We start from the raw sequence: 16,781 nt of genomic DNA, 5'->3' as shown, positions 1-16,781 counted from the left end.
CTAAGTCAGCCAAGTCCTTCTGAACACCGTGAAATTGCTAGTTCCCTAAGATGGTTCAAAGGCATGTTACTTGAAGAGAAATTACAGGCTGTAGATTGCAGTGAGAATAGAAGTATATTTGGACGTTTTGTAAAGTGCCCACAACACATCTCTGTGGTACACCAGTGCCATTTTGTCATTTATAATGAATAAATTAAATCTTTGAACATAAAGACGTATGTAGCAAACAAAATAACTTCTGAATCTGACCAGTTCTTGACAAGATATTCTGTATTTCACTTGATTAGATTTGTCTGCGTGTAGGTTCCTTTCATATGCACACAATTAATGTAAAGGTACTCATTAAATTGCATTGCTTTTCCTGTTGGTGGTATTAACATAGTTTGCAATAAACTTTCAGCTGTTATGTCTTGAAAAACTTTGTTAGGGGGTATGGTCTGCATGTGGTTCCATTTACAGCCATACATGACTCCTGTGTGACTGACCCTATTTTATGCCTACAACATAGGTGGTCAGCAAAGAAAATTGCCCAAAATTTGCATTATTGCTTGCAGAATCAGAGCCTTCATTTTCCACTGTTAACAAAAGCAAGAACTGAAGTTTAAAATCCTGAGTCAGAGAAATTAATAAGATCTTGAACTGGAGAAACTATGTCCATGTTTTTGTAGAAATTAAATTTTACTGTGTAGCAAACAGTATTTTATTAGAACTGGTTCTGCTATAATAAAATATAATATAAGGAATCAGATGTGAATACATCTGTCGGGGCTAGACACAAGCAAGATAGTTGGGGCCAATGGTCACCACACTGCCTGGAATATCTGTTTTTCATTTTCTATCATCATTCCTTGAAACTTTCACAAAAGTAAGTTTAAAACTAATTGCAAGAAATTGGCAGATTCAACAAACTTTCAGCAGGAAATTGGATAATTACTTGTAAGAGAAAGAATTGCAGGGCTGTTTGGGGGAAAGATGAAGGAGTGGATCATTTGAATACATGATGTCTTCCTTCTGTGCTTTAAGATTCTGCAGAAATTCTTTCTCTCACATGAATTCAAAATCTGCCATGTAATAACGCATAAGTGTTGAAGACTGCATTCCAACAGCATGTCACAAGTTAACTTCAATGAATGTGTATTACAGCATTTAGTCTATTGACAGAGGACAACACTTTTGCCACATTACTTTAAGAGATCTCAGAGGCCCCTGTTTGCTATTTGGTTTGCAGCTCCAGTGAGTATTGGGGAAATTGAGCGCAGGTCAGGTTGGTTAACAACATTTGAAAGGCAGCAACGCCCTTGTTTGTTTCCATGTCTTGAGCATAGAAAAAAGAATGAAATGGTCATGTTTTCAATTGGACTTTCCTTTGTTCCCCGGACTCTGCATCAGAGGCCATGGGCTCAAGCTTGATTCCACAGGAACACTTCAGTAAAATATAGTTAATGAACTTTAAACTATTGTTCTTTCTGTCCAGACAAGTGCAAAAGATGCTTTCCTTTGATTTTGGTTTTATCAATCCAATATGGCATGTCATCTGCGCGCACACATTTGCTGGGCATATCACATTGGACACCTCATTGCTAAATAGTTGCTCAACCAAGGCCTGGAGGAGGTTTGCAGAAAAGGGAGATCAGATCAAAAGACACATGGGGAGATGAGTGAACCCCTTTTCTTATGCAGAAGGTGTTAATGATGTGGAAATTACTGCTGGAATATTTGTGGAAACAGAATAGGCTAGAACATTTAAAAGAGAGGCATGAAAACACTTAAGTGAAATTAATTTGTGAGGCTATGGGGAATGTGCAAGGGAAGGGAACTGAATAGTTAGCCCTATAAAAAGCTAGGATGAACTTAATGGGCCGAGCGGCTCATGGGTTGCATTGGTTCTGTGATGTTGATTTGCATTCAGTTTGCATTCCATTACTGCCATAATGTAATTCAATTCAACAGCTAACGTTACCAGACAACAAACATCCAAACCAAATTAATATATCAAAGTACACAGATATTTCAACAAACTATCCTTGTGTTTTCCCCTGGTCCACTCTGTCTTAACCTATTTGGTACTTTTGTACAGTTCTGCCTCAGTGGCAGCAGAATAGGTGTTGAGTCATTCAGTGGAGGACATTTGTACTTGAAGTTCTGGGGTTGCAAGGGTAGGTTTTCCTCTCCGGTGTTTCAGAGTGAGTATTTTGGTCTGATCAGGCTACCTTTATTAGGCAGGAGTGAGAGTACTGTTGGAGTAACAAAGTTGGGGTCAGAAATACAGCCATCCTAACAGATGATGCAGGATTTGCTCTCCATGGAGTCATCCTTGGACGCCTCAGTGTCCTAATGATCTTTAGGCTATCTTGACTGCTGTAACACTCTGTTCTCTGGGGCTGCGATTGCAGCACCTGTGTTTGCATGGCATAGGCTGTGCTTTGAAGAGTTAGTATCTGTGGCAGCACCTGGACATTAACCTGTTTTTACTTAAGAAGTTGACACATAGCCCAGTAGACGCTGAATTCTGGTTGTATTCATAAGTGTGCTGTATAGTTCCCCACCATGTCCACCATCAAAAGAGCTCCAAGCTCTGCACAAAGCCAGAAGCCCTAGGTTTGTGCTGCACTTTCCCCAGCCCCTCAGCCCTGTCCACAGATTTCTGGCAGGTCAGCCAATAGGCCAAAGATCTCACTGCCCATATCCATCGACCTGTGTGATACCATCCAGAATGGCCAATCCATTTTCTCTGCGACCATAAAGTCGTACGGTTACGTCGCTGTCAGATGCTGCATCTTGAAAGAGAGGGAGAAGCATATCTGTGACTTGTGCACAATGGTGGAACTGTTGTGAGAGTGTGCAAGGTGTAAACCTTACAGTAGTGTAATGTGAAAAAGTGCAGTGTTTGCTGTTAGATCTGATGCCCATCGGTAGGGATTAGTGGAAAATAATCAATGGGTGTGGTATTTTGACCATGAGGCTCTGATATAGCTGGGGAGTATACAATACTTTATCATAACCTAACTTTTGAAATTCTGTGGCATTGTATTCAAGTTCTTATGTCCTGTCACTGCATCTTAACCTCCACACCTGGGAGCCTCCTTGCCTTTTATGGCATTAGGACATCCCACTTACCCACCCCACCATCCCATAAAACACGTAGAGCATGATCAAAATGTCTATACCCACAGTTTCTTATGCATTATGTCCCAGACCAGCTTCCAGTCTACCTTGCCAGTCCCTGCTGTAGCCACTATACATCTTTAATAAAGTGGCACAACATCCTTGCTGAGACTTGTGAACAAGGTGATTAATTAGTATTGGCTGTAATCTGCATACTGTGGGTTTGCAGCCAGAAGTAAGATTGCTGGGAATGGAGTAATTGCTGGGTGTGGGTTAATTGTGTGCTGTAAACCTTCACATCTATCCAATTTACATCTGATCTTCCATAATTTACATTTTTACTTGTGAAATAAGTGCCTATAATGGTTTTCGAATGTTCATTAGTATTACTTACTGTATGTTTCGTAGTTACCATGCAGAATACCATTGAGCATTTGTAAGTAAGTGATACCTTCAAGCACAGAAGCAAAGCTGCATTGAAATATATTGGGGTGTACTTTTACTTGGTCAAGTGGGAAAAAAATCCAGAATCTTTCATAATTTAAACTTTGCTTCCTAGTAACGAGCATTTCTGCAACTGGGTAAGAAATAAATCAAACTCATCTGGGTTAAGATTGTCTATTGTTGTTCTTTTCCCATGGTATCTTTGTCACTGATGCATGCGGTCACATACAGTTTGTGCTTGGCACTCTTGAAAGATAACACTATTCCACTTCACATTGATGTTCACATTCAGTGTTTTCATCATTTTTGATTTGAAACGCAGAAATGTATGCAAATGCAGGAAGATTTCCCCAAAATTGTGTTATGAATCAATATTTCTTATTAGATATGCTCTCAATATTTCTTTCCTCCAGTGTTGATATTCCATTCAGGGAAAGAAAAACTGAATCTGCTGTTAACAACCCACAGATTTGCATGTTCTTAAGTTTTATTTCTGTTCAAGATTTTGTAAATATCAAGGTGGAGAGTGGAACAGCATGAGAGAGCAAGTTCAAGTACAGCTGAACTCTCAAGTAACTGTTTGGTTTCGTGTTGATGCTAGCGCCATTGAGTGTTAGTCATCACAGAAAAAAATCAAATTACAAAATATGATCCCCAAAACGCTGTTATAAAATTCTTAAGTACTTATGTCATTAAATAGATTTTGAAATATTCAATAATCCAAATTCAGCCATCTATGCTAAGTTGTTTTGGAGTTGTAGGATATCTTAAAAGATAGCTGTTTACTGGCTTTTGTGAGATTTCTAGGTAATATTTGTTGTTTGTATAATAAAAGAATTTGTAATTAACTTTCCACACAAAGATGTAACCCTCACATCTGCAATGTAGAATATTGTTTCCAGATGCCAGTGTACTTATTGGCAACTGAAAATTTCCACCTCTAACGTCCATGACTGAAATCTTATTTTTTTCGACAAGATGTAACGGGTCTCCACATTACAAACCTAACTTTCAGAAGTATTTGATAACTATATAAGGAAGTGTGGTTAAAACCTTTCTTTTGAGTCTTCTGGCTTCAATATTCTGACTCACATGCATATCTGCAACAGCCATTGTTGCAGAAGGCCGCAACAGTTGCCTGGCTGATGCCAAGTGGTCCGATATTTCATGGTGCCTGATTGCTGTAGACCATGGATTGACTAAGTTAGTGCAACTCATCCAGCAACACTACAAACCATTTGTCGTGTTTGAACACTATTAACCAGCATTAGAATGATTAGATGTCATGAGGATTCTTTCATCTAGAACAGGGGGTTCCCAACCTGTGGTCTGTGGGCCCCAAGAGTGAAATTAATTTCATTTTCCTACCAGTAGGTTGTACAGCAAACACAGCCTTTTCCGTACAGTTTGCTGTATTGGCCCATGCCAGCTTGCATTCAGTTCTAAGTAAGCACATTGCCAAGAGTTCATGAATGATTCCACCTGCCACCGTGGCTCACACCTGGTCGGTCATACCCGCCAGCAGTATCCAGGACGGTAGACTTATTATTCAGGGGGATGGCTACAGGGGTGCTCTGCACTACCTGTCTACTCACCTTCGCTTTCCCCCCTCGGACTGTCACCCAACGACCTGCTTCCGGCAACCTAGGTGTGACTACCTCCCTGTAGCTCTCATCCATGACTGCCTCATTCTCCCTTATGAGTCGAAGGTCATCCAGCTGCTGCTCCAGATTCCTCACACCGTTTTCCAGATCGCCCAGCTGCAAGCACTTCTGGCAGATGTGACTCTGTGGGTGAGGGAAGCTCCCCCAAGACTGCCACATCTCACAGGAGAGGCACATCACCGTCTCAGGAGGCACTGCAAAGATGAACTGGGAACAAGCTCATCCTCCGCCTCTTCTTGTTGAAGCCTCTTGAGTCAAAGCCTCAAAGCTCCACTCCTTCACTGGCCTACTCACTTACTGGCTGCTTTCCACAGGCCCTCTGCCAGAGGCCTCTGTCAGTCTGACCCTGTGGTGCAGAAGGTTGGGACGGAGAAGAGGAGAGCTGTCGTCATTGGAGACTCTATAGTCAGGGGAGCAGACAGGAGATTTTGTGGACCTGAGGACACCCGCATGGTTTGTTGCCTCCCAGGTGCCAGGGTCTAGGATGTCTCTGACCGGGTGCATGACATCCTGGTATGAGAGGGAAAGCAACCAGAAGTCGTGATACATGTTGGTACTAATGACGTAGGCAGGAAGAGGGATTTGGTCCTGAAGTGTGAGTTTTGGGAACTAGGCAGAAGGCTGAAGAACAGGACCTCAAGGGTGGCGTTCTCAGGATTGCTGCCAATGCTACGTGATAGTGATGGTAAGAATTGGAGGAGATGGCAGTTGAATGTGTGGCTGAGGAGTTGGTGCAAGGGGCAGGGTTTTAGATTTTTGGATCATTGGGATCTCTTCTGGGGAAGGTGGGACCTGTACAGATTGGATGGGTTGCACCTGAACTCGAGGGGGAGCAATATCCTGGCAGGTAGGTTTGCTAGCATCGTTCGGTGGGGGGGGCGGGGGGTTTAAACTAATTTGCAAGGGGGATGGGACCCGGAGCGATAGAGCAGTGGAAGAAGTGCATGGAGTAAAGCCAGATCTAACATATAGAGAGGCTTTGAGGAAAGAGAAGCAGAATAAAGGGTGTAAAGGTAGTAAGGGCTAAAGTGCATGTACTTCAATGCAGGAAGCATCAGGAACAAAGGTGATGAACTGAGAGCTTGGATACATACATGGAATTATGATGTAGTGGCCATTACAGAGACTTGGCTGGCACCAGGACAGGAATGGATTCTCAATATTCCTGGATTTCAGTGCTTTAAAAGGGATGGGGGAGGGGGAAGGGGAGGAGGGGTGGCATTACTGGTTAGGGATACTATTACAGCTACAAAAAGGGTGGGTAATGTAGCAGGATCCTCTTTTGAGTCAGTATGGGTGGAAGTCAGGAACAGGAAGGGAGCAGTTATTCTACTGGGGGTATTCTATAGGCCCTCTGGATAGCAGCAGAGATACTGAGGAGCAGATTGGGAGGCAGATTTTGGAAAGGTGCAAAAATAACAGGGTTGTTATCATGAATGACTTTATCTTCCCTAATATTGACTGGCACCTGATTAGTTCCAAGGGTTCAGATGGGGCAGAGTTTGTTAAGTGTGTCCAGGATGGATTCCTGTCACAGTATGTTGACTAGGGAGAATGCCATACTAGATCTAGTATTAGGTAACGAACCGGGTCAGGTCACAGATCTCTCAGTGGGTGAGCATCTGGGGGACAGAGATCACCACTCCCTGGCCTTTAGCATTATCATGGAAAAGGATAGAATCAGAGAGGATAGGAAAATTTTTAATTGGGGAAGAGCAAATTATGAGACTATAAGGCTAGAACTTGCGGGTGTGAATTGGGATGATGTTTTTGCAGGGAAATGTGGTCGATGTTTAGGGATATCTTGCAGGATGTTAGGGATAAATTTGTCCCGGTGAGGAAGATAAAGAATGGCAGGGTGAAGGAACCATGGGTGACAAGTGAGGTGGAAAATCTAGTCAGGTGGAAGAAGGCAGCACACATGAGGTTTAGGAAGCAAGGATCAGATGGATCTATTGAGGAATATAGGGTAGCAAGAAAGGAGCTTAAGAAGGGGCTGAGAAGAGCAAGAAGGGGGCATGAGAAGTCCTTGGCGAGTAGGGTAAGGGAAAACACCAAGGCATTTTTCAATTATGTGAAGAACAAAAGGATGACAGGAGTGAAGGTAGGACCAATTAGGGATAAAGGTGGGAAGATGTGCCTGAAGGCTGTGGAAGTGAGTGAGGTCCTCAATGAATACTTCTCTTCGGTATTCACCAGTGGGAGGGAACTTGATGATGGTGAGGACAATATGAGTGAGGTTGATGTTCTGGAGCATGTTGATATAAAAGGAGAGGAGGTGTTGGAGTTGTTAAAATACATTAGGATGGATAACTCCCCGGGGCCTGATGGAAGATTCCCCAGGCTGCTCCACGACGCGAGGGAAGAGATTGCTGAGCCTTTGGCTAGGATCTTTAAGTCCTCGTTGTCCACAGGAATGGTACCGGAGGATTGAAGGAAGGCAAATGTTGTCCCCTTGTTCAAAAAAGGTAGTAGGGATAGTCTGGGTAATTATAGACCAGTGAGCCTTACGTCTGTGGTGGGAAAGCTGTTGGAAAAGATTCTTAGAGATAGGATCTATGGGCATTTAGAGAATTATTGTCTGATCAGGGACAGTCAGCATGGCTTTGTGAAGGGCAGATAGTGCCTAACAAGCCTGATACAGTTCTTTGAGGAGGTGACTAGGCATAGAGATGAGGGTAGTGCAGTAGATGTGATCTGCATGGATTTTAGTAAGGCATTTGACAAGGTTCTACACGGTAGGCTTATTCAGAAAGTCAGAAGGCATGGGATCCAGGGAAGTTTGGCCAGGTGGATTCAGAATTGGCTTGCCTGTAGAAGGCAGAGGGTCATGGTGGAGGGAGTACATTCGGATTGGAGGGTTGTGACTAGTGGTGTCCCACAAGGATCTGTTCAGGGACCTCTACTTTTTGTGATTTTTATTAACGACCTGGATGTGGGGGTAGAAGGGTGTATTGGCAAGTTTGCAGATGACAGAAAGGTTGGTGGTGTTGTGGATAGTGTAGAGGATTGTTGAAGATTGCGGAGGGACATTGATAGGATGCAGAAGTGGTCTGAGAAGTTGCAGATGGAGTTCAACCCAGAGAAGAGTGAGGTGGTTCACTTTGGAAGGACGAACTCCAAGGCAGAGTACAAAGTAAATGGCAGGATACATGGTAGTGTGGAGGAGCAGAGGGATCTGGGGGTACATGTCCACAGATCCCTGAAAGTTGCCTTCAAGGTAGATAGGGTAGTTAAGAAAGCTTATGGGGTGTTAGCTTTCATAAGTCGAGGGATAGAGTTTAAGAGCTGCGATGTAATAATGCAACTCTACAAAACTCTAGTTAGGCCACACTTGGAGTACTGTGTCCAGTTCTGGTCGCCTCACTATAGGAAGGATGTAGAAGAATTGGAAAGGGCACAGAGGAGATTTACCAGGATGTTGCTTGGTTTCGAGAGTATGGATTATGATCAGAGATTAAGGGAGCTAGGGCTTTACTCTCTGGAGAGAAGGAGGATGAGAGGAGACATGATAGAGGTATACAAGATATTAAGAGGAATAGATAGAGTGGACAGCCAGCGCCTCTTCCCCAGGGCACCACTGCTCAATACAAGAGGACATGGCTTTAAGGTAAGGGGAGGGAAGTTCAAGGGGGATATTAGAGGAAGGATTTTCACTCAGAGAGTGGTTGGTGCGTGGAATGCACTGCCTGAGTCAGTGGTGGAGGCAGATACACTAGTGAAGTTTAAGGGACTACTAAACAGGTATATGGAGGAATTTAAGGTGGGGGGGTTATATGGGAGGCAGGGTTTGAGGGTTGGCACAACATTCTGGGCCAAAGGGCCTGTAATGTGTTGTACTATTCTATCTTCTATGTTCTTAAATGACAAAGACTGGAATGATTAAAAATAGTTAAAGTATCAATACATTGAGCTGGATTGATAGGCAGAGAACATTCTCAGGGCTACAACTTCAGTGGAGATTTAGCAGAATCCCTGTTTACCAAGAGAAACGGGAATCTTGCAGCTTTCCAGCATGACTTAAGTGCATCATGTAGAAATCTCAGATCTCTTGTTTTACTTAATATATTCACTTAATGAAAAGAAATGTCATGCTTCATTTTTGTTTTCATTATTATAAACTTTCCGGGGTGGAAAATGTTTTTATTGGCATATGCTGTGGACAGCTATGAGCTGGGGGTTGTCCAAAGCCCCTGGCAAGGTGTCGACATTCCAGCAGTCTTGACAATATGATTTTAAGCAAAAAATTTACTTAGTTGATTTAATCAGGCAGAGCCTAAGGGAGCAATTCAATTCCTAATAAGGGAAAGGGAATCATCTCCTAAGTCAAATGTGAACTCCACCAACTAGCCTTAGTCTATTAATATCTTCATTAAAATACACTTCCTAGCAACCAAATGTAACATTTATCAATAGCTGCAGTCAAGGTGCACAAGGTCATTGCAGCTGTGAAATATTAATTTTTCTTTTTCTTAATCTGTGAATACGGCAGACACTTTGCTTCTCCCCTCATTGTCTTGGTACTAAAAATAATCCCAGTGCAACATTACTCACCTGTTTTCATTCTTACCCCAAACTTCTAAATTGTGGAATTTCTAATTCCTTTAGCATTTTCTTCTATTTCTCACAATCTGTATTTTAGAATTTATTTTGCATTTCCTAGTCACCATGTCTTTCATTGCTATTAAAAATTGGAAAAGTTAAACACAGTAGAAATACAGCCATGGTTTCAATCCATGCATTACAATAATTCTCCCTTAATAAGTCATTTTTCAAAACATTAGTCAAACCTCAGCTGGAGTACTGAGCTCAATTCTGGTCACCGTGCTCTGGAATAGGTGTGATAATGCTGGAGAGGGTACAGAGGTGATTCACCAGAGGATGTCGATTTAGGTAAGAGGTAATTGATTTAGATGGGATTTGAGGGGACCTTTTGCACCCAGAGACCTGGAAGGCACTGTTGGACAGAGTGATGGGAACAGAATCATTGATAATCTTTAGGAGATGTCTCTATGAGCACTTGAAACACTTTGACATTAAAGGCTACAGGCTATTTAGAGAAAGATGGGATAAATGCAGGTGGATGCCTGGAGGTTGACAGGACATAGTGGGCTGAACAGCCTCTTTCCATGCTGTATGACTCTGTGTGTCATCAAGACACTGAAGTGAATAACATTGAAGGGCAACTCATTTTTTAACCATATAACATGTAGGCTTAATACATTCAGACAAGTATTCATATTTTTTATACTTTGTTTTCTTATAATTACAGCCAAGTGGAAAAGGTCCTCGTTTGCCAGAAGTTTATTGTGTCATCAGTCGCTTGGGCTGCTTCAATCTCTTTTCAAAGGTACTATGTGACAATTGAGCAATGAGATGTGAACTGGATCTTTGACTTTAATTATGAATGAAAGAATTCCATGAATTTCAAATGTGGTTCTGAGGCAATCTTCCATTCCATGGGAAGAATGTTGTTCTTTGAACTGTGTTTAGTGTGGGTTTCATCAATGTTATTCACAGAAAATAAGGGTTTTACAAATCCAAGATCTTTTTGAAGAAGACTCCTTGTCACCTGCCTTGCTCTCCTGCTCTCGTGGACTCCAGTAAACACAATTACAAAGAAAGAAAAACCTAAATTTATGCAGTGTCTTTCACAATATGCAGATAATCCAAATCCCATCAAGGCAAAAGAAAGACTACATTTTAAAAGCTAACATAGGAAAGATGACTCAAATCAGCAAGCTTAAAATGAATCTAGATTTCAATAGGAGAACACATCAAGCATATAAGCAACCATATAATCAATTTTAATTGGGTTTAATTCAGTGACAAATCACTCCTCTGAATTCCCATGTGTCCATAAAGCCTTCTAGCCTTTATGGTCAAGGAATAGCCATCACCAACACTGATTTCCTCATTGCTGTCTGGATCAGCATCATAGTTGCAGTCGAGGTCCAGAGTACTGTCCATCAATGGGATCTGCTTCTTGGGCATCGTCAATCAATTAATGTGTAACCTTCCTTGCCTACAGTGGGCAGTTAATTTACCAACTGAACCTTAAGTGTGTTTGGATCTAATCACTGCGGAGTCAAGGGAGCTTTAAAAACAAAACTGGAAGATTGTTAAGTGGATTAAAGGGAATGTAAACTTCCAACGTTCAACCCTTATTTGCTTTAAGGATTCCAGGTGTTTGCACTGGAGTGTGTTCAAATCACAATTTGAAATTCATCTGGCGTAATCAACAATTCATAGCAACAGGGCCCAGAAACTGCTGCAAAGTTTCATTTAGTGCCAGAGCAATTTTTCTTTCATATTTAATAAAACTAAAAAAATTACAAAACACAAGAGAATGACATTGGTTCCATCATTCTTAAGTTAGCTCTTCGGTTGAATTCTTCCCCTTCAGCCATGCTTGTTTTCCCCCTTTGAAGAATTATCCAATTCATTTTAGAAAGTTTAAACCTCATTTTGTATCCTTCCTCGTAGAACAAGCCGGATCACAACAAAAACTTGCTGAGTACAGAAAAAAAAACTCATGTCACTTCAGGTGGTCTAGCAAGTCTCCTTAAATTTGTGTCCACTGGTTCTCAAATTCTTTGCTGTTGAAAGCTGTTCTTTCCTGTGTACTTTATAAAGGCAATAATAATTTTAGCACCAATCTCCTGTAAGCTTTAACCCAACTAAGGCAAACTTTCAATTTCTAAGCTGTCTCCATAAACTCAAGTTTCTTTTGTCTGACACTATTCTCCTTGATGCTTCTAGGGGGCTTCCTCATTCTTCCTATAGTCTGGTTTACAGAATAATCTCAGTGCATGAGTTGAGATCTAATTACTGTTTCACTAATGTAATGTGAAAAAAGTAATAAGCTCTTGGAGGACCTCAGCATTTCAGCATATCTTGGAGGATAATGGACAGTCAGTGTTTTAAATGGATACCCTCCAAGAGGACCGAAAGAGGAAAAGGGAGGTAGTCAATTTAAAGAGGTGATAGGGAGGTGTGGTGCAAGAGCTGGCAAACAAGATGTAGTTTCAGGTGAGGAAGAGACGATTGGCAGTCAACTCCTCCATAGCTACAGGTTAACCTACTGAGCTCCTCCTGCAGCTTGATTTTTTTTTGCTCCAGGTTCCACCAACTTCAGTCTCTTGTGCCTCTATTTTCATGATATTGGGACAAAATAAACCTTTGGACAAAGTCCCTGTTTTCCTCATGCATATTTTCCATCAAGAGATTCTTGAGCTATTTTGTTAGTCAGTGGTGAGGCTCTGCACCACATATCAGGTGTGTGGTAAGCTCGGAGTAACCATCGTTTATAAAACTGAAGTAATTTGACTGCTGGCTAAGCAAAGCTTCATGGTCACTTTCCCCAAGTAGTAAGGCTGATCAACCCTCCCACCAATGAACTCACTCCTCCACAGCCCCCCCCCCCAGTACTACTTTATCATCTGTCAGAGTACCTTATATACAGAAACTTCGGTGCCTACTGTCACTTTATGGACAATCTATCTATCTATATTAGTGGTCACCAACCTTTTTAAGCCCAGGATCCCCTACCTCAGCCGTAGTGAAAGGCAAGATCGACCCCAGATCGATTAGTTACACGCACCGGGGCAGAAATGACCGGAAGTAAAACCCCGCAACCTGGAAACAATCTTTCAACAGTATTTGTGTATTTATTTTTCTTTTTTTTGGGATCTACTGGGAAAGTCTCAAAGATTGATGGGTTGGTGACCACTAATCTATATAAGCTATCTTATGTACTTATATTTACTATGTTTTTTATTATTGTGTTCTTTATCTTATTATGTCTTTTTATTGTATCAGATCCAGAGTGACACTTTACACTTTACACTTGTGAACTGGAAATGTCATGAAACAATCTTGAATGGTTTATATTACTGTCATTGTCATCAAAAAAATTATCATTTTCGTGCATGTTTCATCATGGTGATCAGATAGTGGGACAAAATCTGACAAAGCTGCTGATATGGGTTAGGGTCTATGGAGCAGTATGCAGACTGGTGGGATGATAGGGTTGAGTGTTTGAGGAGTGGGATATTGAGTCAGTATTGTGGCAGAACCAAACGGTGGTGGTAAAGTGAGAAGGTAAGATAATAGGTGAAATTAGAGTGGCAGTAAGCTGAACTAAAGGCAGGAGGTAGGTATAAGGTGATGGGGCAGTAGAATGGCCATAGGATGATTATTGGGATAGGGTACTGGTGGTCAAAAGATGTGTTTAGAGTCAGTAGTTTGGAGTTACTAAGGTGATAGTGTTGGGCGACTGATGGTGGTGCTGCTGAAGAGAAGGTCATAGCAGTTAGGGGTGGAACAAAGTATGAAAATATAGCAAGATGAACAAATAATCCCAGCCTTAGCTGACTTTGTGCAGTGGGTCTTTCAATTAACCGGTATAGTGTTGGGGAAGTTGGTAAAGGAAGGTTAACTGACCACATAGAATCAAGGAGTCAGACAGTGGTACAACACAGAAACAGGCCCACAGGCCCAAATCATCCATGCCAACCAAAGTGCCCTCCTAAGCTTGTCCCATTTGCTCATGTTTGGTACATATCCCTCTAAACCAGGCTTCTATGCCATGGATCTCTACTGTTAACCAAGGGATCCGTGCACTTGACATTGGGAACCCCTGCTCTAAACTTTTCCTATACACGTACCTGTCCGAGTCTCCCTTAAACATTATTGTATCTGCCTCAAGAACTTTTTTAGTAAGCACACACAAATACTGGAAAAACTCAGCACGTCAGGCAGCATCTGTGGAAATGAATAAACAGTCAATGTTTTGGGCCGAGGCCCTTCATCAGGACTGGGAGAAAAAATGTGAAATCAGAGCAGTAAAGTGGAGGGAGGGGAGAAAGAAGTACAAGGTGGTAGATGATAGGTGAAATTGGGAGAGGGGAGGTGTGAAGTAAAGAGCCAGGAAGTTGATTGGTGAAAGAGGTACAGGGCTGCAGGAGGGGGAATCTGACAGGAGAGGACAGAAGGCCATGGAAGAAAGAAAAGGGTGAGGAGCACCAGAGGGAGGTGATGGGCAGGCAAGGAGATAAGGTGAGAGGGAAATGGGAATAGGGAATGGTGAAGGGGGTCAATTCCTAGAAGTTTGAGAAATCAATGTTCATGCCATCAGGTGGGAGACTACTCAGATTGAATATAAGGTGTTGCTCCTCCAACCTGAGTGTGGCCTCATCGCGACAGTATATGAGACAATGGGCTGACATCTCAGAATGGGAATGGAAAGTAGAATTGAAATGGGTGGCTACTGGGAGTTCGCACTTTTTCTGGCAAATGGAATGTAGGTGCTCAGTGAAGCGTTCTCCCAATCTGTGTTGGGTCTCACTGATATACAGGAGGCCATGCTTGGGAGTACCAGATACAGTAGGTGACACCAAGAGACTCACAGGTGAAGTGTCACCTCACCTACAAGGACAATTTGTGGCCCTGAAAACTAGTGAAGGAGGAGGTGTAGGGGCAGGTGTAGCACTTGTTCAACTTTCAAGGATAAGTACCAGGAGGGAGATCAATGGGGAGGGATGAAAAGACAAGGGAGTCACACAGGAAGAGATCCTTGTGGAAAGCAGAAATTGAAGAAAGAGGGAAAGATGAGCTTGTGGTGTGATCCTGTTGGTGATGCTGGAGATTATGGAGAATTATATGCTTGATGCGGAGGATTATGGGGTGGTAGGTGAGGACAAGAGGAACCTTATCCCTGGTGGTGTGGAGGAGGATGGAGTGAGGGCAGATGTACACAAAATGGAAAAGATGTGAATGAGGGCAGTGTGGATGGCAGAAGAAGGAAAGCACCTTGTTTTGAAGAGGGAAGACTTTTCCTTAGTTGTGAAATGAACAGCCTCATCCTAAGAGCATATGTGGTGAAGATGGGGGAACTGAAGGAAGGGGGTGGTATTTTTACAAGCGACAGGGTGGGAAGAGCAGCATATTCTTGCCAAAATAGAATGTCATTTATTGGATTACTCAGTTAATCAGGATCTCTTTTCAGCACAGGCGCCCGCCAAGATCATTGTGTGCCTGTTGTCAAGACATTGGTTTTCACTTACTTCAGAGGTGCCAAGTCAGCCTTGCCTTTTGTTAAAATCCTGGTTGGCTCCCTCAACAGAATATCAAAATGAACTCCAACAAGAGGGTTCACACCCAAAAACATGTTAAAATCAGACTTACATGTTTCCCAGTGGGAGCATGTTCAGTTGAAGGCAACTTCAGAAAACTTGTTAAAGATGGTTGCTAAGGTATTGAAAAAGACGTTCTGATCCATAGGGTGATTGTAGGTGTGAAGTCCTGTCTCCTGTGTGGGAGAGGCAGGACATCCACTAGAATAACTTAAGAAGAACGTGGGAGGTAGTAGCTACAGCTGGGCCTCCATGTGGACCCCAGCCCAGTCCGATAATGCTCTAATAAAATTCACAGCCTCAGGTTATGGTGAGCTGTCTCCCAAAAGATTAGTTAGCATGAGCAACTTCAGTAATTAATTCAAGGGTTCATTTATTGATGCTTTATATCCAGTGGTCTTTGACTTGCAATCCAACATGTGAGGAATTATTAAATGTCACCTGGGTTTCCCTGCTAATAGTTCTGGCCCTGCTAGTTACCATTCTAGTAGGTAGAGGGTTACTTGAGATGAGCGGAGGCAACTCTGTGGCTGCTGCCATCTTTTCTTGCCTCTCTTGCTTCAGCTCTTGGCTCTGCCTTGCAGCCTTCAAACCCCCAGTGTTACCTTCAGTTAACGAGGTTCAATGTACAATACATGACATTGAAGTCTCCACAACTGTTTGACTTCTACTCCAGTGAAGATCAAAAATATCTACAGATGTTAGCAATACTTAGCAGATCAGGTTGCATCTATGGGGAGAGAAACAAATGAGCCTTTGTAGTACCCTACATTGGGTCTTTTACCTGATACTTTCCACAGATGTGGCCTGACCTGCAGAATATTTCCAGCATTTTCTCTTTTATTTTAGGCTTCTACTGTAGGGTACCCCTGGTCTGATGCAGGCAATGGGGCTAATCTTGGGGAAGGACACGATTGATGTTTTCCAGCTGTTCCATGAATGACTCCTCTTGTATCTGTGCTCAGCTGCACTGGTTGGGGAGCGTGCTGGTGTAAGGTGCCGCATGAATAGAGGGTCAACCTTGCTCCTGAGATCGGGGTGTCTGGGCAGCGTGGACCCTTGGAAATGTGGCACTGAGCATAAGGAAATCCTTTTGTTGTCCCACACCATCTGCATATTGAAAGAGTGGAAATATTTCTGGCTGATATCTCAGTTACCAAGGGGCACATACAGTAAAAGCTGCCCACAATTCCCAATCCACACGGTGCCAAATGAAACTCACTGAAATCAAAGAAGATACAATCTGTGCTTCATGAGTACACTTCCTGGATAACCTCCTTGATGCAATAACGAGCAGATTGTGAGGCCTGCATAAATCTGTTCTGGCTGCTTCAAAAGGTCCCATGGAAAGGACCTTTTGTAATTGTAATTTTGTGGTAAGTTAGTTTTGTGGGTGAACTGAAGGTACAAGCTGTTGCATCAGATTATGATA

General features: G+C 42.5%; 1 protein-coding gene across 5 annotated transcripts in view; it reads left to right on the top strand.

The window, feature by feature from the left end:
* The window catches only part of dennd2b (DENN domain containing 2B), a 439,983-nt gene that overhangs the window by 332,585 nt on the left and 90,617 nt on the right, over positions 1-16,781 (top strand). For all 5 annotated transcript variants that reach the window (XM_059975845.1, XM_059975847.1, XM_059975844.1 and 2 more), the window contains one exon: positions 10,486-10,563. In XM_059975845.1, the coding sequence (XP_059831828.1) occupies positions 10,486-10,563 (78 nt within the window). The remainder of the gene's footprint in view (positions 1-10,485; positions 10,564-16,781) is intronic.

The sequence above is a fragment of the Hypanus sabinus genome, chromosome 7, assembly GCF_030144855.1.
Source record: "Hypanus sabinus isolate sHypSab1 chromosome 7, sHypSab1.hap1, whole genome shotgun sequence".
Lineage (NCBI taxonomy): Eukaryota > Metazoa > Chordata > Chondrichthyes > Myliobatiformes > Dasyatidae > Hypanus > Hypanus sabinus.
The sequence above is the reverse complement of the archived record's forward strand: the minus strand, read 5'-3'. Positions and strand labels throughout refer to the sequence as shown.